The 23,922-nt window shown below is 32.5% G+C and overlaps 1 protein-coding gene across 2 annotated transcripts; it reads left to right on the forward strand.

The window, feature by feature from the left end:
• The first annotated feature begins 869 nt into the window (after nt 1–869).
• LOC135137883 (uncharacterized) lies at nt 870–14,694 on the forward strand. 2 transcript variants are annotated; one of them, XM_064067647.1, is made up of 7 exons: nt 870–964; nt 1,019–1,191; nt 1,322–1,396; nt 1,583–1,657; nt 1,873–1,941; nt 6,317–10,444; nt 10,550–14,694. In XM_064067647.1, the coding sequence occupies exons 2-7, from the start codon at nt 1,021–1,023 to the stop codon at nt 14,690–14,692; spliced, it is 8,661 nt and encodes a 2,886-aa protein (XP_063923717.1). In that variant the 5' UTR covers nt 870–964; nt 1,019–1,020; the 3' UTR covers nt 14,693–14,694. The 2 variants fall into 2 exon arrangements, with proteins under 2 accessions (XP_063923717.1, XP_063923718.1); XM_064067648.1 differs by lacking the exon at nt 1,873–1,941.
• Nucleotides 14,695–23,922: the final 9,228 nt, after the last annotated feature.

A 23,922-nucleotide genomic window follows, 5' to 3' on the forward strand; every position in this document is an offset into this window, starting at 1 on the left:
ATGGAGTGAGTATTTCACTAAAATAAATTCCATTATTCATTAATTTTTTTGAAACGCCTGAACTGAATAAGATGTAATTCTAGAAACTACGAGATCAGTGGTAAAACATAAGTATAGAGTCACAATATTCTGCCCATTTCTGGAAGGATTTATTAGGCAAAGTTTTAAGATGACGTCATCAATTTCTTGGGAGTGGAGAAACGAATAAATTTTGATTAACGATTTACCACGGTTATGATAACTTTAAAACGTATGCAAGATTTCAGAGCATTCGTTTTTGCAGTTTCATAGTTTAATTGGGAAATGTTATACAATTTTGACTTTTTTTCCAAAAATTTGGACATCTAGGGTAAAAACTCTTTTGTATATATTATTGTAAAATTAGCTTACGCCCAGGAAATAAAAATATACTTCCATTAACGTTATTTTGCAAATTTATTAAAAAAAATGTTTCAGAATAAAAACAACGAATCAACTAATTAATACCTCCTCTGGACAGTAATTGATGTAATTCTAGGACATTAGTATATATTTTGACCATATTTTTATCACAATAAAAATAAAACCTAGTCAATAATCAATCAGTGAGATAAGTTCGATTTTGAAATTGTTACATGTATGTGTATCATTTAAAAACTAACACTCAGATATCAGTCGAAAACCCATCATTAAAAACCTAATATTTACTCTTGTCCAGCTTTTCAATGCTAAAAAAGGTAGGCTTTATTTTTTTAAGTTCATTTATCTATTCCATTAAGTAAAATTCACAGACGCTATTGGAAAATCCATGAGTTTTATTTGGATTTCATATCGTGCGATAAGAATAGCTAAAAATATGTTTAAAAATTATGACTCAGAGATAACAGCTACTAACACTACACCAATGTGAGTTTTAGAGTGTTATTCATATAAGTTTACAACATTTTGTGAAAAATACTGGAAGAAAGAGGAAATAAACGCTTAGGTACTTTAAAAACTTCGAAGTAGAGTATTATTTCTACGTAGGAACTATTTTCAGAGATGGACCTCACTAGAATAAAAGAACTGGCAACATTAATTAAAAATTATCATCGTCAATTGTTAGAGCAAGTCAGGTTTGTGGAGTGTGGAAACACGCACCAAATAGCAGAATCATTTGATAGAAACTGTCTTGAACTTTTAGAAGAACTCCAGCGACTAGAGGGCAAAGTGGTAAGTAAATCACTATTTCTTAGTAAAAAAAAAAAAAAAATAGAAAAGTAATTCCTTTTTTGTTGAGAATTTTTCCCCAATTTTTTTATATTTATGTAAATACTGTAATTCATAAAAATATCTTTTGCAGGAACAAATCACTGGAAGTAATACACAATTTAAGAATTACCGCCAACACCATATATCGTATGTACAGCCACAAAAGGTAAACTTTTGCTCATTTTAATGTTATACTTCTGTGCACGTATTTTCTTCAAACACCCTGTTTTTACTTTCTTAGTGTAGTATATTATATGTTTAGATTTATTCATTTTTGTAGTAAAAATGTTTACGAAACGTTTACATTTATAAACAAATTATGTTTTTGTATTTATAAAAATATTTGTTTCAGGAACAAATCACTCAAGGTAACACAAAAGTTGAAAGTCAGGACAAAGCTATAAAACTGGATGTACCACCAAGAAAGGTATTTTTCTTCTTTTACTAAGTTTAAGCAATTAAGAAGTAGTTTAGTATAATCAAGTTTCATAGAAAATTGAACGTTGAAAATTCGACTGTAACATATTATTTAAATAAACATTTTTAATAACAAATATGGTCCTCTAGATGGTGCTAGTCGACCAACTTGAAATGATTGATGAAAAAACAAAAGGTAATAACGTTTGAAATCTATTCTTTCAGGATAAAATTACTGCAACAAAAGAAGACCAAAACGAAAAGAACAGAAGGAAAACAGGAAGGATAAATAAGGTAGGGCAAAAACACTACTTAATAAAAAAAAAAAACAATTGTGACTGGCTCCCATATATGAATTATACCAAAATTTCATGGGTAATAAATGTCATTTATACCATTAGGTGGTGGTACAATCGCACGCAAATGTTTTGAGCCTATGGGCGGATCATTTTTGCCGATCGTCACCGAAGGAGGCGGTCCAAATCGTCCAAGGGCAGAATTTGTAGGTAGGCTCAAACTACAACGAAATTTACGTGTTGACCAAATTCTTACTCTGAATTAGTTTTAATTTTATAAATACCCTATCTAAAATGTTCAGAATATGATGAGTCTATACTTGTGATTTACCATTCCATTTATATTTTTTGGATTTGTTTATACATACAGGGTGACTCAAAAAAAATAATGACTGAGTCAATTTATTTTATTGAAGAAATCAAGAATTGCAAAACTGAATACTTTGAAATCTTGTCAATTAGTTGGAACCTGAGCCCAATTTTTTTTGCAATACCTGTGATGTACCTACTATTAGTTTCCGTAAGTTATAAAATTACAAAAAAAAACCTATTCTGCTCTAATAAAATCGAGAATATGCTCAAAATCACACTAATATTAGGTCTAATTGTGCCAACCATAGTTATAAAATTCATATTAAAATAAGTCACGGACATTTTTTGAAGAGTACTACATTTCAAAAAACAAAAAAAATGTTCAGTTTATAAACTTCATAAATTTGGTTTAAAGTATCAATCATGTTTGACTTTATCCGTTTCATTTGTTATCCTTTACTGCGGTCTCTCTTGAGTCGAGGTGTAACACCGGGCCGAACGTTCTTCGACCGACATCTTTTCGGTGACAAACTTAATCTTCGCATACTTCAGCGTAGTTAGTGAACTCGTTGTGACCACTGAAATATACAAAGAGTAAATTTTGAAATGGAACAAAAGTCGAAGAATATTTTCAAAGCCACGATCAAAATGTATTTGCTTATCTTCGCCAAAAAATGCATGACGTCATCGTAAAATTTGATATGATGAGTCTATACCTGTGATTTATCATTGCAGTAATATTTTTTAGATTTACTTATACAGCCTGTCTCAAAAAAAGATCACTTCGATTTTCGATTTTTCGTTTTTTCGACCAACCATTTCATCGAATTAGATTTTTCAGTTTCAATTTTTCTATCAACTTTTCGATTTTATTACTTTCAAATTTTCTGATTTTTCAAATTTGCGGTATTTTTCGATTTTTTAATTTTTCGTTTTTTTGATTTTTCGATGTTTCGATTTTTTGATTTGCCATTCTTTCAATTTTCGATTTTTCGTCTTTCCATTTTTAGATTTCTGGATTTTTCTGTTCGTCAGTTTTTAGATTTTGCAATTTTTTGGCATTTTTCGATTATATTTTACTTTCCGATTTTTTTGATTTTTGAATTCTCGATTTTACGTTTTTAATTCTTCTATTCTCGAGTTTTCGATTTTCCATTAATCATTAAATTTTTCGATTTTTCGGTTGTTTTATTTCTCGACCTTCGATTTTTCAACTTTCGATTATTCGATTTTCCATTTTCTGATTTTACGATTTTTCGATTTTCGTTTTTCCGCTTTTGTGGTTTTTCGATTTTTCTGTTTGTTTCAGTTTTTATGGTTCTGCAATTTGTTTTATTTTTCCATTTTTCGATTATTTTACTTTTCGATAGTTTGATTTTTGAATTTTCGGTTTTTCCATTTTTCGATTTGGGATTTTTCAATTTTTCGGTTTTTTAATTTTTCGCATTTTGATTTTCGATTTTTCAGATTTGTGGATTTGTGTCCGTTTTTTCGATTTTTAGAATATTGAATAATCGAATTTTAGATTTTTGAGCATTTCGATTTTTCGATTATCATTTTTACGATTTTTCAAAATCTCGATCTTCGAGTTTTCGATTTTCCATTTTTCAAATTTTCAATTTTTAATTTTGCTTTTTTCGGTTGTTGCTTTTTAGAATTTTCCCTTCTTCAGCTTTTAGATTTCAATTTTGTTACTTTCCGATTTTCTACTTTTCGATTTTTTTATTTTTTTTCGATCGTCGTTTTTTCGATTTTCATTTTTCCGATTTTTTGATTTTTCAATTTTTAGGCCTTGCAATTTTTTTACTTTTCGTTTTTTCGAGTATTTGTTTCATCGAATTTTCGATTTTTCGATTTTCGATTTTTCGGTTTTTCCATTTTCCGATTTTCGATTTTTCGATTTTCCATTTTTAGATATTGTGCGATTTTTTTTTTCGATTTTTCTGTTCGTCAATTTTGAGACTTTGCAATTTTTACTTTTCCACTTTTCTATTATTTTAGTTTCGGATTATTCGATTTTTGAATTTTGGTTTTTTTTTTCATTTTTCGATTTCCGATTTTTTAATTTTTCGTTTTTCGGTTTTTTAATTTGTCGATTCTCGATATTCCGATTTTCGATTTTTCGATTTTCCGATCTTCGATTTTTCAATTTCCAGTTTTCGATTTTCCACTTTTTGATTTTACGATTTTTCGATTTTTCTGTTCGTCAGTTTTTAGGCTTTGCAATTTGTTTACTTTTCGATTTTTCGATTATTTTACTTTCCAATTTTTTGATTTTTGAATTGTCGACTTTTAGAGTTTTCAATATTATGAATTTTTGAATTTTCGGTTTTCCTATTTTTCGATTTTTGATTTTTCCATTTTTCGGTTTTTTAATTTTTCAATTCTCGGTTTTTCAATCTTGTAAATTTTCGATTTTTCAGATTTGTGAATTTCCAGTTTTTCGATCGACCTACGTATTAGATTCACTGAATTTTCGAATTTTCGATTGTTCAGTTTTCCATTTTTCAGCTTTTAGACTTCAATTTTTTTACTTTTCGATTTTCCAAATTTTCGAGTTTCAATTTTCAGATTTTTGATTTTTCGATTTTCTTTTTAAATCTTTGAATTTTTCGGTTTTGATTTTTCGAATTTTTGATTTTTAATTTTTCCATTCTTCGGTTTTTAGACTTCAATTTTCTTTCTTTTAAATTTTTCGATATTCTATTTTCCGCTTTTCAGAATTTTCGATTTTCAGTTTTCAGACTTTCGATCATTAGAATTTTGGATTTTTCAGTTTTATGATTTTTCGATTTTTAGAAAATTTGAGTAGTCAAATTTTCGATTTTTCAATTCATCGATTTTTCTATGTTCAATTGTTCAATTTAAATTTTGCGATTTTCAATTTGTCCATTGTCGATTTTTAGAATTTTCGGTTTTTCAGTTTTTCTATTCTCAAGTGTTAGACTTCAATTTTGTTACTTGCCGATTTTTTGGTTTTCGATTTTCCAATTTTCAGAATTTCCAAGTTTCTTTATTCAGATTTTCGATTTTCCACTTTTTCGATTCTAGATTTTTTGGAATTTTTGTTTTTCCAATTTTTTGCTTTTTAGATTTTCTGTTCGTTTTAGGCTTTGCAATTTTTTTAATTCTCAATACTACAAATTTTTGACTTTTCGATTTTTTGGTTATCCCGTTTTTCAATTTTCGATTTTTCGATTTTTGAGGTTTGTGAATTTCCACTTTTCGATCGACCTAGGTATTTGATTCATTGAATTTTCGATTTTTTGATTAGCCATTTTTAGATTTCCGATTTTTACGATTTGTATTTTTCGATTTTCTGTTTTTTGCGCATATTTGATTAATCAAATTTTCGAAAAAGTTACCATGCTTACAAAAACTTCAAAACATTACAATATTTCAAAGTATTCAGTTTTGCTATTCTTGATTTCTTCAATAAAATAAATTGACTCAGTCATTAACTTTTTTGAGACACCCTGTATAATCAAATCTAAAAAATATTAATGCAGTGATAAATCACAAGTATAAAAACTCATCATATTTTATACATTTAAGATAGGATTTATTCTGCAAAATTTTGAGGTGACGTCATAAATTTTTTAGAGGGGATAAGCAAATATATTTTAATTAAATCATGTTTATCATGACTTTAAAACATCTGCAAGATTTCAAATTATTCGATTATTCATTATTTTATGGGAACAACTACCTGCTAAATCTTCTCCGACAAATTCGAGAGAACTGGTGTGAGCCATAAATATTTCTTACCAAATGTAAATTTCGTTGTAGTTTGAGCCTACCTACAAATTCTGCCCTTGAAGGATTTGGAACACCTTCTTCGGTGAGGGCAGGCAAAAACGATCCGCCCATAGGCTCAAAACATTTGCGTGCGATTGTACAAATTTTATATTCTTGGTCATCAAGATAAGTACATTACGGTGTGAAAGTTCAAAGGAATTTTCATAGAAGGTTCTGAATATGATCCTTGTCAGTATACATATTGTGTAGTATTTTTGAAGGAACATTTTCGGTCATATTTTACAGCGTAATTTTTATTTTAGAAATTTAAAAAACGCCGTGGGACAACTGATAAAGGAAAAGAGTACGAACTGTACTTTCTCGCACATATGGCGCTCAAACTTACTGAAAATGATAACATAAATAATTTTCTGATATCGTCTAATAACGAAGATTTCGGCGATTTTGACGATGTTGTTTTGGAATTAGAAAATCCTAGAGAAACATATGCAATACAACTAAAACATGTACAAAACAAAAAGTGTATAACTATAGGTGATCTTACGACGACAGCCCCAAAGGCAAATTTTGCGATAAAAAAATATTTTGAATCGTTTAAAAAGGAATCCGCTTTGCGCAAATGCAAATTATTTTTGATGACGAATGCTGAATTTGGGGTCCAAGGCACCTTTTCCATAAAAACAGACGCACAAGAGATTAACATAGAAGTGATTGAATCGGTTTGCCCTCTAGACATTATGAACATATCGCAAAAAGGAAAATGCTATCAGTTTAAAATTTCAGAAAATAATGATATACAAGATTTGACAAACGAAGTGTGTGACTATGAAGCTTTCTTCGAAAATTTTTTCATCTATTCGAAACAACTCAACTTGGATGCATTACAAAAAACAATCAAATCAGAATTTGATAAACTACTGGTTGCTGAGACTGCAAACGACGTATTTCTGCAATATATACACTTTGTTGAAAACTGGAATATGGTAGAAAGCGAAAAGGAAAAACTCGACAAAACAATGATGGCACGATTGTTGGCTCTTCAGATAGCGACTCCTTCAATTTGCGCTATATCCTTCGAAACGGTAAACATTAATCTAGAAAATGCCAAGTATCTACAGCAGGCAATTTCTAAATTTCATTTGACAGTTTTTAACAGTGAGTCGTGCGAAAACGTACAAAGTCTTTGGAGTAATTTAAAGGATGAGTTTGACAGTAAGGCCATTAATGAATTAAATGACGAAAGGAAGAGATACCACATTAAAACAAAATATGTAAATAACATAAGCGAGCTGAATAGTATTAGCGGTATCGAATGGGCTAAACTACTTTGGTTGATGAACAAGTGTCCTTTAATTTTGAAAGAAAGTTCCTGTGCTTACAAAGCTATCAATATCTGTAAAGATCGATCGTTCGTAATGGTTGCAAAAAATTTTTCCAAGAAGGAATTAAACGACGGTTCAATTTTTCTACAGTTATCAAGTATTGAAGATGATAATGATTTGACAAATTTGAAGACGAATTTAGAGTGTCGGTTCAAAAGTCAAACAATCAAGTTAGAAGAACTTACTGAAGGTCATAAAGGATTCCAGCGGTTCATATCCACAGACATATTGTTGGAAATGGTTCAGGGTCCTTACGAGGTTAAGGAATTAGAAGACACTGCTCAAAATCTGCCACTAGAAACGTGGAGGAGATATGTTAGTAGATCTTTGACTAGAAATTTTGTCGATTACAAGTATTTAGAGAACATCAGGCACGATACGATGGTTTTAATCACTTGCGTAGACGACGAAAGAATTCTTGTACTTAAGAAAATGCTTAAATTAGCAGATAATGTTGACTACGATGACGATCAGTATGTTATCTTTTCTAATAAAAAGTGTAAAGTTCTCAACTATAAACCCACGATATATGTCAGCCATGAAGAATTTTCCAGTCAACAGTTTCGGAATATTTGTGAAGGTACAAGCAACGTAAGAAATTGCCACCATTTCAAGTTAGATAACCAAGAAAATAAGTTGGAGTGGATGGCAACAAAAGGTGATATTTCTGCGTTGCAACAATATCGTATTCAAAGCAATCGAGAGAAAAATATTCCAGAGTCCGAACTACCTCAGCTACACACCGAAAATAATGTGCACATAATAGCTGACGAACCAGGAATGGGGAAAACATACTTTTTGAAAAAATTAAAAAAAGATGTTTCAAATTTTGCAATCATTATAACTCCCAAAGATATTTCACGCTTTTACTCTTCACGTCAAAATAAGAGTCAAATTTCATTCAAAGACTTTTTGCTAAAATCGAAGTTTCACCTTCGTGGAAATTTTGATAGTTATTTCCTAAAATTTTTGGCAAAAAATGGACGATTTTTGTATCTGTGGGACGGCTTAGATGAAATATCAGAAGCACGTTTAAATGGAGTCATTGATGTCATTCTAACAATTTCTAAAGGTTCTTCGTTACAGTGGATAACTTGTCGAATTCATTTAGAAAAACTGCTTGAAGAGAAACTCGGAGTTCTATGTAAACGAATAATTCGGCTAAACGCTGACCAACGACAGCAATATATGATGAAGAGTTTAGAAAAGAAATGTTCAGCAAAGACCTTCGAGGAAATATTAGAAAAAATCGCGTTCACTGGACACGGGGAAATATTTGGAAATCCCTTGCAGCTATTTATGGTAGTTACATTACTTGAAAATAATTTCGATAAATATGTCACGATGTTAGACCATTTTAAAATCATCACCAATCTCTATCGATATTTTGTTGATGAAAAATTTAATTTATGTAATAAAGAAAAAGCCGAACTGAAAATTTTAGACAATTCTTTTCAGTGTCAAATTTCTCAAGATGGCAAAAAAGCTAGAACGAAAGATTATCAAGCTGCAGCCCTCAAGATCCTTTTAGATGAAAATATGTTCAATCAGCTTAATCTCAACTGCGATGATTTTTTATCAGATGTTGCTTCAAAAGGAGACTACGCTGGATTTATAAATAGTGTTACAGAAAGCAAACATCCTACATTTGTGCACAATTCTTACGCCGAATATTTCGCGGCTGATTATCTAGCCAGGAATCGCAAAAACTTCGAATTTATCATTTGTAAGATTAAACATGACAACGTTCGTTTGTTCTTCGACATGATGTTAGCTCATAATCGTCCTGGCCACATAGCAGTCTTATATCAAGATTTGGAAGCTTTGAAGCAATACGACTGTGAAGAACTGTGTAAAAAAGATGACGAAGGAAGAAATGCTTTAGAACTAGCTTGCACTTGGGGACAACGATATCCTGTTCTGCGGGTTATAAAATCAAATAAGACATACTTAGTTGAGGATTATTCAGATTATAGTCACGAAACCAATCAGAGACATGAAGGAATCTTAAAATATTTATTAAGTCAGTTCAGGGTGAAAGATTTGCTTGAAATGAACTGTTTTTCTTGTGCGCAAAAATACGAGTGCTTATTTGTCCTCGCCACGATAATCAAAACATGCAGAATTAAGTCCACCACACTAAGTGACAACACTATTTGCAGTATTTTATACTATTGTGTAAAATATGAACGAACGGATTTTATCAATCTATTGGAGAAGAATGAAGATGTTTTAAAGATCGTTTCATCTGCAAAACATTGGCTATTTTTGGCTTGTCAAAACGGAGACGAAAAACTTGTAAGAATTTTGCTACACTTTGGAATCGACTTGAATTGTGTGGATGAAGAAGGTCGGACGCCTCTACATTTAGCTGCATCTAGAGGGCACGAACGTATCGCACAGATTTTACTGGACAAAGGAGCCAAACTTGAAACTCTTTGTGAAAATAAAAATACTTTGCTTCACGCAGCTTGTGAAAGTGGTAACGAAGTACTCGTGGAAGATTTGCTAAAACGCGGATTGAACATAGATGCATGCAATTCCGACGATCTCACACCCCTTCATTTGGCATGTCAAAACGGCTTCGAAGGAGTAGTGAAGGTATTGATTAGTAACAGAGCTAACCCCAGTGCTACTGATAAACATGGTCGAACTGCACTCTATATAGCTCTGCTCGAAGACGAAGACAAAATTGTCAATTTGTTGATTGAAAGTGGAGTCGACGTCAATGCAGTAAGCGAAGAAGGTAGAACGATATTACATCTAGCATCCCAAAATGGTCACAACACAGTCGTCCAAAAATTGATGTCTCTTGGCGCAGTTCCAAATTTCACTGACAAAAACGGTTTGACGCCGTTGGGTCTGAGCTATCAACAGTCACACGAAGAAACAAGCGAACTACTTTTTTCTCTAGGTGCAAGGATCAATCCAGTAGAAGAAAACGGCAACTTGTTGGTGAGCAATGGAGAAAATTTTGAACACAGGATTATGAAGAAACCTGGAATTACTCTGCCAGTTGCAATGTCTGATAGTAACTTCAACGACAAGGTAAGTCGTAATATCGGTTCTTAATCTAAAGAGAAAGTAAAGACAAAGTGTGTGTTTTGCTTTATTTAATTATGATAAAAGTTTCTCCTTTTTTGTATTTTTCAGACGACGCCGGCTAGAAACTATAGACACATGGCTATTGGTGATGTCATAATAGATATGATGAGCAACGATAAAATAAAAGATTTCCGTATTTCTCAGAAAAATGATGGCCTTGGCATATTTGACGATGTAATCATTGGAGTTTGTATCGATAACAGAAAAGAAACATCAGCAATGCATCTAGAATTCAGTGGCCAAAGTACTTTAATTCTCCAACAACTTACAAAGAAAAATAGTAACATTAGTCTCCACAAATGTTTTGATTCTTTCCAACAAATGCAAAGCACCACACAAGAATTTATATTGTTCGTGGATTGTCAGTTTATAACTACGGACAACGAAATGTTTCAACTAGAAGGTGAAGAGTTTTACATAAAATTTAATAAGGTTACAGTGCAAGGCAGTGCGAGAATATTTCGCGATATGACCCACTGTTACAAACTGCGGATCGTAGAACACGAACAGAATCAGGAAAATTATCCAAAAATTGAAAAATATAGGTCATTTTTTGAAAAGTTTTACATTTACACTTGTGAGACGAATTTTGACAATCTTTATAAAGCTACAGTAGACAAATTTTCAAAAATATTTAACTGCAACAAAGACATTTTTGAGAAAGTCCTTCAAATAATATCAAACTGGAATGAGGAGAAAACGGGAAAACTACAATTGAACAAGAAATTTGTCCAACGCATAATTGCGTTGCAACTACTCACTGCTCATATTGTGCCTATAACTGATGGTTTAGTCAGTGACAAAATGCGTATTCTTCGAAACGCCATTAGCACGTTCGACGTCACACTCTTCGAAAATAGAAACAGCGACGTAATACAACAACTCTGGGGTGATGTGAGCAGCCAAATCAGTGGAGTAGAAGAACTGAATAAAATTAGAGAAATCTATCAACTTTCTTCTGATTATATCGACCCTGTCGACAACTTAGATCGAAAAATTTTAGCGCAGCTGCTGTGGCTGATGAACAAATGTCCGCTGATCGTAAAAGACCATGAAAATGTGACCAAAGTCGTTCAGTTTTGCAGTGATGAAAAGTTTGTCGTACTTTGCGAAGGGGAAATTAGAGAGACGATTATAAATCGTCCCGTGTTCCAGAACTTATTTGACTTAAAATTAAAACCAGAAGTCTATGAAAAAGTGACCACAACTTTTACAATCTCGTTACAAGGAAACGAAGAACTTAATTTGAAAACAGCTTTCGAGAATAATGAAACAATTTTAAAATACGTGACTACCAACGATCTACTGGATATGTTAGACGGACCCTTATGTATAGGGAGGCAAAGGGAAACACTCTGTCACCCTTATATCGAACGACATTTGTCACGAACTATGGTAGATATTAAATATTTAGACCACATTGACGATCAGACCATCGTTCTCTTAAATTTTAAAAGCAATGTTGATCAAGTGGATCAACTCAACAAATATAATACGACAGATATTGATGATCCGAATTTGGATAAATCAGTTCCAGGTGTGAAGATTTATGTAAGTAAAAATAAATGTAGTGACATTGAGTTTGAAAAACTTTGCTGCAGTAGATCAGAAATTAACGTTATTCATTATTTCAAGTTTTTTAACAACGAGAGCTTAGAATGGGTTCGAAGTAAAGGTGACGTGAGTGGAATTCAAAAATATAAAATATCTAACAACAACTATCAAACCGAAAACGATTTTTGCTCCTTCGACGACATTAAGAACATTATTGTAATATCGGCGAACCCTGGAATGGGGAAAACTGAGTTAATGACAAGCTTGAAACGCAAATGTTCTCCAAAATACTGGACAGTCACGGTTTATCCAAAAGATGTGAATTTGTTTCTACAAAGTTTGGAAAAAGATTCGACATCAAACCACATCAAATTGCTCGAAAGTTTTTTGTTAAACTACGAATTTGTTTCTAAGAGAAATTTAGACCACGAAATTTTGAAATCTTACTTAAAACAACGCCGCGTTCTTTACGTGTGGGATGCCTTTGATTTAATTACAACACAAAATTTAGATAAGATTTCAAATCTGATTGTTGAGCTATCTCAAAAGGGTTTCGTTCAGTTGGTTAATTGCAGACAACACATTAAAACCCACCTAGAAAAGAAGTTTGGTGTAATCTCAAGCAGCCTAATTGGATTTAATGAAGACGAGCAAGAATATTATGTCAGTCAGAGGCTTCACCCTTCCAAATCGTCTGACGAGATCAAAAATGCTATAGATAAAATTAAGTCCATGCTTGCGTTTGTGAATGCCGTTGATATTTTGGGAATTCCGGGTGAAATATTTATGCTTGCGGAGCTACTGCTCAGAAATGATGTCGTTTTTTCAAAGTTATTGACTGATAAGTTTTTAGTGGCAGATCTTTATAAATACTTAATTTTGGTGAAATTTTCTACCAGGAATGAAGTTATTTGTGACATTAAAAATTACCACTTAGAGAACACAATTCCAAGAAGTCGGGAAAAAACGTTGATTCATTATGAAAGGATCGCACTAAAGGCATCATTTCCTGACGAAATTTTACAACCGCTGAAACTCGATTTTCAACTTTCTGCTAAAGTAATTTATAGTAACAAGACTTGTCTTCTTGGACTTATAACCGAAGTACGGAAAAATGTGCCACATTTCTTCCACGTCTCTTATGCCGAATATCTGGTAGCTGCATATTTTTCGAAAAACCTTAGCCAAGTACCCAAAGAAGTTCTCTTCGATGGAAATTACACGAACATTCGTTTTTTCTTTGACACAATAATGGCACTTAACTCGCCAGCTCATATTGCCGTTTTGTACAAAAACTTTGAACAGTTAAATACCTATGGTGATGACATTTTAACTCGGAAAGATCGTGGTGGAAGAAGTGCGCTGCATTTACTTTGCTATGTGAGTCAGGAATTTCCTCGTTCAGAAAAAAATTACCTTGAAGCGGTGGGAAATTTATTAGATAAGTGTAGCGTTGCAGAACAAGATGTGCTATTTAACATGACTCCGTTAGCTTATGCTTGTGAAAGAGAAGCAAGAGCAAATTCTAAAACTGGAAATTCCGGGAGTACATCTCGCGTGCTTGAATCTCTCAATGATCACGAACGAGTTGCTGCATATTTAGTAGATTGTGAAGGACAAACAAGTCTTGGTAACTTTTGTATTCGGACACCACTCTATGTGGCTGCCGAAAGCGGCCAAAGAAAACTAGCTAAATATTTAATGGAATCCGGAGCCGAAATTAACCGCGTTGATGATGACGGTTGCACACCGCTTTTTGCAGCTTCCCGGAACGATCACGTCAAAACAGTCGAATGCCTAGTGAAGTGCGGAGCACAAATAAATCGCGCTGATAATGTTGGTCGGACACCCCTTTTCGCAGCTTCCTTGAAGGGTCAAGAAAAAATGGTCGAAAACCTAGTGAAGTGCGGAGCAGCAATCAATTGCGTAGATAAATATGGTTGGACACCGCTTTACGCAGCTTCCCGGAACGGTCACTACAAAATTGTCGAATGCCTAGCGAAGTGCGGAGCCGAAATCAATCGCACTGATGGTGATGGTGGGACACCGCTTTATAAAGCTGCCTGGTACGGTCACGAGAAAACTGTCGAATGTCTAGTGAAGTTGGGAGCAGAAATCAATCGCGCTCATCATAACGGTGAGACACCGCTTTATGCAGCCTCTTGGAACGGTCATGAAAAAATTATCGAATACCTAGTGAAGTGTGGAACAGAAATCAATCGCGGTGATAATAGTGGGAGGACCCCGCTTCATGCAGCTTCTTCAGACGGTCAAGACAAAACTATCGAATGCCTAGTGAAGTTCGGAGCAGAAATCAATCGGGCTGATAAAAATGACTGGACACCGCTTTATGGAGCTTCCCGGAACGGTCACGACAAAACTGTCGAATGCCTAGTGAAGTGCGGAGCAGATGTCAATCGCGCTGATTATATTGGTTGGACGCCGCTTTTCGTGGCTTGCTCGGACGGTCACGAGAAGACTGTCGAATGCCTAGTGAAGTGCGGGGCAGAAATCAATCGCGCTGATGAAAAAGGTAGAACACCACTTGATGTCGCTATTTCACGGAAACACAAGAATGTAGTAGATTTTTTAGTATCAAAAAGTGCAAAAACACAATTCGTGAAATTTTCAAATTGAATTTAGAAATTTTTTGGTGTACCCACAACCAAAGAGGTGTATTACTATAATTATTCGATAACGGTGTGTCTTGGACACACTTATGAGAGATCTCAGACGTTCGTGCCTATGGTACGAGTATGACAGTACGAAATAATTATATATGAATAAGATGGCGACCGTGACGGGGCAGCTCAAAAGTAACTCGAACGCTACAAAAATGTGCAAAAAGTGTGGCAATATTCCAACGCAAGGCCCAAAATGTGTACAGTGCAATTCAGTTTTTCATCCAGGGTGCATTAAATATCTTAAAGATGTTGTGGAAATTGCTCCTGGTGAGGTTATGTGCTGTGGTTCCAAGGTGACTCCGACGACATTGCCAGAGAAGAAAATGACCAACAGCATCGCCCAAGAAGAAGTTGCTGCTTCAATTAATGACCCCGACAACGAATTGGATGATGAATCCTTTAGTTCTGCAATTGAGAATTCTGACACCGCAAAGGTAGAAAATAAGTATCTAAAAAAACTGCTGAAGGAGAAAGACTTGCACATAAAAAGTTTATGTGCGAACTTGGACATACTCCACAAGCAAATAACCTTGCTAAATAACACCATAATTAAGCAGGAGGAAGGAATTTCCAATAATCATAATCCAGAAACGACATCGCAAGAAAATAATGAAATTGTCAAAAACAGTAAGCTGCTCCCGCTCAAAAACACCAACGATAAACAACAGAAAAAAACGCAAGACTCGCCATCTAATCAAGCCAAAACACCAAATCAAGGAGATAAAGATAAGAAAGTAAAGAAGACACTTCGTGGTTATAGCGAACTCCAGGAGCCAGTTCAGGACGATAACGAAAACCTGGACAATAATAAGACACTGCAGAATGAAGACGATAACTGGAATAAAGTCAAAAGCAAAAAAAGGCATCGCAGAGAATCCAACAAAGCGATAATTGGATGCTCGGTGGATAATAGTACCCTCAAAGCAGTCCCACGAAGAAGCTTCATCCACGTGTATCGACTAAATCCTTCAACGACTACAAAGGATATCGAAGATCACCTCTGCATGTCAAATATATGCACTTTCGGAGTTGAAAAGCTGCAGTCAAGATATCCGGACCTATATTCAAGCTTCAAAGTGACCATTGATCATAAAGACCAAGACGTAGCTATGAAACCTGAAACCTGGCCTCCTGGCAGCTGTGTCAATCGTTTTTTTCATCGGATACTAAAGAAGACCGCGTTGCCTTAGGGGTAGAAGGCTATTTGAACATTCTGTCAATCAACATCCAATCTCTGAGGGCTAAACTAGCGGAATTTGAGGCAGCAGTAGCAGAGGATGACTTCTCCCTCCTTACCCTTTGTGAACATTGGTTGATGGCAGTAGAAGCTGACCAAATACGTGTTAATAATTTTGTAACTGAGTCTTATTTTTCCAGAAACTCAACGAAACATGGGGGCACAATGATTATGAGGAACGCTGGGGTTTCTTGCACTCGTCTCCAAAATCTCGGACAACTCTCAATTGAGAAACATGGTGAGATATCTGGAATTTATATGAATAACCTAGAAATGTATGTGATAAATGTCTATAGATCACCCTCTGGAGATCTGAACAAATTTTTGAGTACTTTAGAAAAAGTTTTTGGTATAATTAACACATTAAAGAACAACATAATATTGACTGGTGACTTTAATGTAAAATTTGACAAAGAAGACCTCTTAAAAGACTGCTTATTAGATTTTATGAGAACTTATGGGCTTTTTCACTTAGTCGAATTTCCAACTAGAAATAACAACTGTCTGGATAACGTTTTTACAAATCTAGATCACGCACTTTTTCAAATTAGTCCATGGAATTTACACCTATCAGATCATAGAGGCATCAAAATTAAAGTGTTAATTTCGTCTACTAAAAACAAACAAAAAACACAGCTTATTAAACATAGGCCAATTACTGCTCTTGGTAAATTCAAATTGTACGAGTCGGTGTCCAATATCAACTGGGACTTCATTAAGCTATGCAGTAATAATTCAGTTGACGACTTGTTCACAAAATTTGTAAATCTAATAGAAGGTCACGTAGGGCAAGCCTTCCCTCCAAAAGTAGTCAAGCGTCAACCTAACAACAACAAAACTGTAAAGTGGTTTGATAGTGAATTAATTCAAATGCGGGAAAGATTACAACATTTATGTGAAATAAATAATCTAATTGGGAGTGAACAAACCAAGTCAGCAAAAAACTCGTTTAGGAAAGTATATCGTGACAAAATAAATGAAAAGAAAATGCTTTGTAATTGAAAAATTCCTCTCTACTGCAAGTAATAAAGTCAAGGCTATGTGGAAAATTATCAACGAAACTCGCAATAAAAGTGTTAATAGCTAAAAATTAAGCTGTGATATGACCTGTGACGATTTTAACAACTATTTTATAAATGAAATTTCAAAATTGGGAACGCAAAGCAATAATGACTGCGATATTGAACTCTGTGATATAGCAAGTAAGTCTACTCACTCCTTGATTAATAGCCTTAGTTTCAGTTTTAAAGAAGTGTCACACATAAAAGTGAGAGAAGCTATAGATAACCTGAAAAATAGTAATTCTTCTGATATCTTTAACCTTAATGTGAAAATTGTCAAAAGTATAAAGGACTTGCTGATACCTCCATTTGCAAAACTTATTAACTTTTGCATAAAATATTGCATCTTTCCCAAATGTCTTAAAACAGCGGTCACTGTACCAGTATACAAAAAGGGTGATACTAATAATCCATCTAATTATCGACCTATCTCATTACTTCCCATATTTGGCAAAATATTAGAGAAAATTCTATTTGAACAACTTTGTACTTATCTTGAATCACATGCTTTACTTTCTGACTCACAATATGGTTTTAGGAGAAACCGTTCCACTGGTAATGCTGTTCAGGAGTTAGTTAATTTTATATCTCAGTGCTTTGAAGATCGTAAAATTGCAGTTGCGTCTTTTCTGGACCTGTCCAAAACCTTCGACTGCGTCTCGCATAAACTTCTCCTCAAAAAACTGACAGCCTATAACTTGGTACCGTCTAGCATTCAACTTATTAGATCATATCTGGAAGATAGACACCAGGTTGTCAAATATAAAGAACAATTATCCGATTGTCTCCCTGCCAGAAAAGGTGTGCCACAAGGGTCCATCCTGGGGCCCCTTTTATTCGTTATTTTTATTAACGACCTATCTTCTAGTATAGACTCAAAAATTATCTTGTATGCAGACGATACAACCCTAATAAACCAAGCAACATCCACGGAGACTATCTGCGTCAAAAGGGAGGAGACGCAATCGAGGGCTGAGGATTGGTTCAGACAAAACGACTTCAGCTTGAACGCAAATAAAACTACCACTATGTTATTTTCTTTAAAAAATAGCGATGTTCCACCAGATTTCACCACTTCAGCACAATTCGTTGGGATACATTTGGATGCAAAACTAACCTGGAAAGTTCACGGCGACGAGCTGGCCAATAGAATTAGCAAAAACTTATTTGTGTTAAGGAGTCTTAAAAATAAAGTATCATATCAAGTGCTCAGAACAGCATATTTTGCCTTATGTGAATCGCATCTAAGATACTGTATCCTAACATGGGGTCATGCCAGCATCTGTAATCGCATATTTAGGCTCCAAAGAAGAGCAATAAGAATTCTTGCTGGCATAGGTTATAGGGATGATTGCCGCTCATATTTTACATCCTTAAGAATATTAACCCTACCGTCAATATATATATATTAAATTCACTGCTATATCTATAAACTTAACATCAATAATCATATGAGACACAAAGATATTCACTCGTATAATACACGTCACAACGCTGCACTTCTTCCAAATTTTGTAAGGCTAAAAAGAAACCAGTCATTCAATTATTACTCTGTCAAATTTTACAATAAATTATCAGAAAGTACTCAAAATCTTGGTATAAAGCAATTTAAGAGACAAATATCAGATCATCTCATCAAAAATGCATTTTACAATTATTATGAATTCCTCAGTGTTACCTCAGTAATTGTGCCCCCATCCAATGTTTTGACTTGATTTTAAAGTTATAAAAATCCATATGTACCTATGTAATGTGCCTTGTATTGAATTTGTGACTTTTGTTATATGTACTAATAAACATTATTATTATTATTATTATTATTATTATTTAATAAAATATAATGCAAAGAAAATCATCTAGATCAAATTCTTTGTTTTATGACAATTAAGTCCTCAGTCAATATTTTTTTATTAAGATTATTTTCTTTCGCATAATGGTAATTTTTTAAGTGTGATAATAATTTTCTTATTAAAGATACAGTCGTATCGTACTTTCGATAAATTAATTTGTTAGGAGTATATTATATATAATTCTTATTTTATTTACATTTTTCTAATTTGGTGTACTATTGTTTTTTATAATCCAGAAGTTGGGAATATACTTTATTGTTGGACAATAACGTATATTATTTTTATTGTTATTAAAATGTACTAGTGGACTACCATAATTATGAAAAACTAATCGAGATTTTTTCTGTCTACCTATTAAATTCCTCTAAAATGAGGTTAACAAACTACAATTTAAACTGAAATATTGCTTAATTTTGTATAAGACTATGAACGAAAAATATAGAGTTCTTTTTCAGGTCAGGTCAGGTCAGGTCAACCTGTGAACAAAGCACCAGAATTGTGTTGGATGAGACTGTATTACTTTCAGTTTTTTCTAAATATACGCTATATGCAATTTTTATTTCAATTTTGACTTGCGATCTTAAAATCTTGAATTTGGAGTATACCGCAGGATCCTTAAACCGTTTATATTTCAACCAAAGTTTCCATTTTAGCTTTAGTATTTGTTCTAAAAAGTTAAAAAAAAAGAGAAATTGAAGTATAAAACCGTCGAAACTTTGAAAAATCTAAAGTTTAACGAAAAATTGAAAATCCATAAAGTAAAAAAGTGGTGGAAACCCAAAAACTGCAAACTGAAAAATTTAAAAATTGGAAAATATACGAATTGGAATTTATTGGCCTGAAAATTTGAAAAATTGAATTAACGAAAAATTGTAAAATCGAAACAAACAACAAAAATTAAGGAATGAAAAATAAAAAATCAGGAAAATGCAAAATAAAAATCGAGGAGTTGGAAAATTGAGGGGACGAAAAATTGAAAAAGGGAAAAATTAAAAATCGAGAATGTGAAAAATGGAAAATTGAGAAATAGTAATATCGAAAAATTGGAAAATTTTGAAGTCGACAAAAAAAGTAAAATTGAAAAATCAAAAGTAAAAAAACGACAAAGTGTATAATAAAAACTTGAAAAACGTAAAAAGTGAAAATCAAACTTGAAAATTTGAAGAAAAATAAAAAAGAACCTGAAAATTTGAAAAATTGAATAAACGAAAAATTGTAAAATCGTAAGAAACAACAAAAACTAAAGGAAATGAAAAACGAAAAATTGTGATATAAAATCGAAAAAGTGAAAATTAAAAAATCGGGAAAATGAAAAATAAAAATCGGAAACAAAAAATTGGAAAAAGGAAAAATTAAAAATTGAGAAACTGAAAAATCGAAAAATGAAAAACCGTAATATTGAAATATTGCCAAATTTAAAAACTGGTGCAAACCGAAAAATTGAAAATTTTGGATCTCGAGAAATTGTAAAATTGACAAATCAGAATTAAAAAACGGAAAATTACAAAATGAAAACTTGAAAAGTCTTAAGAATCGAAAAAGTGAAAAATCAAAAAAAGAAGAAATATGTATTATTAAATAGAAATATTGAAAATTAACGAAATTGGAAAATCGGAAGACTGGAAATCCAAAAACTGCAAAGTGAAAAATTTTAAAATTAAAAATGGACGAACTGAAAATTCAAAGCCTGAAAATTTGAAAAATTGAACAAATGAAAAATTGTACAATAAAAAAAAACACAGAAGATAAAGGAAATGAAAAAACGGACAATTGTGCTATAAATTGAGAAAATAAAAATTAAAAATTCGCCACATTGAAAAATAAAAATCGGGAAACGAAAAATTGAGAAACTGAAAATTCGAAAAATTGAAGAAACGAAAAATTGAAAATGACAAACATTAAAAACTGAGAATGTGAAAAATCGAAAAATGAGAAACTGTAATATCGAAAAATGAAAAACCGTGATATTGAAAAATTGCCAAATTGAAAAACTGGTGCAAACCGAAAAATTGAAGGAACAAAAAATTGAAAATTTTGGAAGTCGAGAAATTGTAAAATTGAAAAATCAAAATTAAAAAACGAAACATTACAAAATGAAAACTTGAAAAATCTTAAGAATCTAAAAAGTGAAAAATCAAAAAAAGAAGAAATATGTATTGTGAAATAGAAATATTGAAAATTAACGAAATTGGAAAATCGGAAGACTGGAAATCCAAAAACTGCAAAGTGAAAAATTTAAAAATTGAAAAATGGACGAACTGAAAATCCAAAGCCTGAAAATTTGAAAAATTGAGCAAATGAAAAATTGGAAAATCGAAAAAAAAACAGGAGATTAAAGGAAATGAGAAAATGGGCAATTGTGATATAAATCGAGAAAATAAAAATTAAAAATTCGCCACATTGGGAAATAAAACTCGGGAACATGAAAAATTGAAAAACTGAAAATTCGAAAAATTGAAGAATCGAAAAATTGAAAAATCGAAAAAACAACAAGAAATAAAGGAATTCAAAAAATTAAAATTAGTGACAAAATCGAGAAAATGAAATTTAAAAAATCGGGAAAATGAAAAATTAAAATCGGGAAGTTGAAAAATTGAGGAAACGAAAAATTGAAAATGACAAACATTAAAAACTGAGAATGTGAAAAATCGAAAAATGAGAAACTGTAATATCGAAAAATGAAAAACCGTGATATTGAAAAATTGCCAAATTGAAAAATTGGTGCAAACCGAAAAATTGAAGGAACGAAAAATTGAAAATTTTGGACGTCAAGAAATTGTAAAATTGAAAAATCAAAATTAAAAAACGAAACATTACAAAATGAAAACTTGAAAAATCTTAAGAATCGAAAAAGTGAAAAATCAAAAAGAAGAAATATGTATTATGAAATTGAAATATTGAAAATTAACGAAATTGGAAAATCGGAAGACTGGAGATCCAAAAACTGCAAAACTGAAAAATTTAAAAATTGAAAAATGGACGAACTGAAAATTCAAAGCCTGAAAATTTGAAAAATTGAACAAATGAAAAATTGTACAATCGAAAAAAAACACAGAAGATAAAAGAAATGACAAAATAGGCAATTGTGATATAAATCGAGCAAATAAAAATTAAAAATTCGCCACATTGAAAAATAAAAATCGGGAAACGAAAAATTGAGAAACTGAAAATCGAAAAATTGAAGAAACGAAAAATTGAAAAATCTAAAGAAAAAACAAGAAATAAAGGAATTGAAAAAATGAAACTTTGTGACAAAATCGAGAAAATGAAAATTAAAAAATCGGGAAAATGAAAAATTAAAATCGAGAAGTTGAAAAATTGAGGAAACGAAAAATTGAAAATGACAAACATTAAAAACTGAGAATGTGAAAAATCGAAAAATGAGACACTGTACTGTCGAAAAATTGCAAAATTAAAAAATTGAAGAATTTAGAACTCAAGAAACTGTAAAATTGAAAAATCAAAAATAAAGAAACGAAAAAGTATATAATGATCACTTGAAAATTGTCAAAAGTGAAAATCAAACTTGAAAATTTGAAGAAACGAAAATTTGAAAAATCGAAAGGTTAAAACTTGAAAAACTTAAAATTCGAAAAAGTGAAAAATAAAAAACAAGAAAAATGTATTGTAAAATCAAAATATTGAGAATTAAGGAAATTGAGAAATTGGAAGACTGGAAATCCAAAAACTGCAAATTGAAAAATTTTAAACGCGGAAATCATGGATCTGAAAACCCAAAACCTGAAAATTTGAAAAATTAATTAAATAAAAAATTGTAAATCGAAAGAAACAAAAAAAAATAAAGGAAACAAAGAAACCAAAAATTGTGGTATAAAATCGAGAATCGTCGAGAAAACATAAAATTAGTCATTCGCCTGATCTCTAAATCGAATCTTACAATTATCTGACAAAACTGAATTATGTTATACCGTAGCGAGGAAGGTGCTGTCTAAATAACTGTACACCAATTTTTATAATTCAACAATTTACATATAGTACTTGCAACGATAAGACTGAACAATATTAAGAGTAGTAACTGGAATGATTACGGGGGAGGGTGGGCGGAGCTATTGCTTGCCTATAAAAGATTATAGGAAAAAGTTAAACTTAGCCCCACCCATCCACCCAATCTCTCTTTTTCTTCTTCCAAAATAAGAAATAAATCTTATAATAAATAGTATAACAAAGTAGTTACGATTAGCGCTTTTTTTACAGTCTAATTTCGATCAGTTCCCTCTCTACGAAAGAACATATACCTAAACCCCGCCCACCCACCCGCCTCCATTTTGGTGATTAATTTTATCTGCTCTGAATGAAAGGTGGATCTTATACAGAAATAGAATTGGTCGCTAAAATGAGAAACATAGCCCCGCCCACCCACCCTGTCGCAATTGTAATGAATTTTTCTATTCATCGTGATTCAGGGGGCAAACCTTAACTGCAAAATCCCTATTTCTCGACAAAAAAGCAGACACATATATTAAAAAAAAAGGAAAAATATAAACCCCGCCCACCCACCCGGTTTCAATTGTGATGATTTTTTGTATTCATCGTGAGCCGGGAGGCGGAGCTTAACTGCCAAATCCTCTAAGAAAACAAAGGGCGGGTGGGCGGGGTTAGTACTTACAACGATAAAACTGAACAATAATAAGAGTAATAACCGGAATGAAATGGGGGAGTGTGGGCGGGACTATTGCTTGTCTATAAAAGACTCTAGGAGGAAACTAAAGTTAGCCCCACCCACCCACCCGTTCCCTCATTTTTTTTTCTGAACTAAGAAATAAATCTTATGACAAATAATACAACAACAAGAAAATTACTTAGCACTAATTTCGATTAGTTTCCATTCCCACTCTACCGAAGAACATATACCTAAACCCCGACCACCCACCCGCCTCGATTTCAGTGATTAATTTTATCTGCTTTGAGTGAAAAATGGATCTTATGCAGTCGCTAGAATGAGAAAAGAGGGGGTGGGCGGGGCTAGTAGTTGTTAAGAAAAGACTGATTTTGGCAAATGACACACCTTCTAAGA

Source organism: Zophobas morio, unplaced genomic scaffold, assembly GCF_036711695.1.
Source record: "Zophobas morio isolate AGI-343-1 ecotype UQ-CSIRO unplaced genomic scaffold, CSIRO_AGI_Zmor_V1 ptg000030l, whole genome shotgun sequence".
Classification (NCBI taxonomy): domain Eukaryota; kingdom Metazoa; phylum Arthropoda; class Insecta; order Coleoptera; family Tenebrionidae; genus Zophobas; species Zophobas morio.

Coding starts and splice junctions, on each gene's coding strand:
- LOC135137883 (XM_064067647.1), top strand. CDS start 1,021: ATGGACCTCACTAGAATAAAAGAACTGGCAACATTAATTAAAAATTAT. Junction 1,192..1,321: donor AGCGACTAGAGGGCAAAGTG/GTAAGTAAATCA, acceptor TATCTTTTGCAG/GAACAAATCACTGGAAGTAA. Junction 10,445..10,549: donor ATAGTAACTTCAACGACAAG/GTAAGTCGTAAT, acceptor TGTATTTTTCAG/ACGACGCCGGCTAGAAACTA.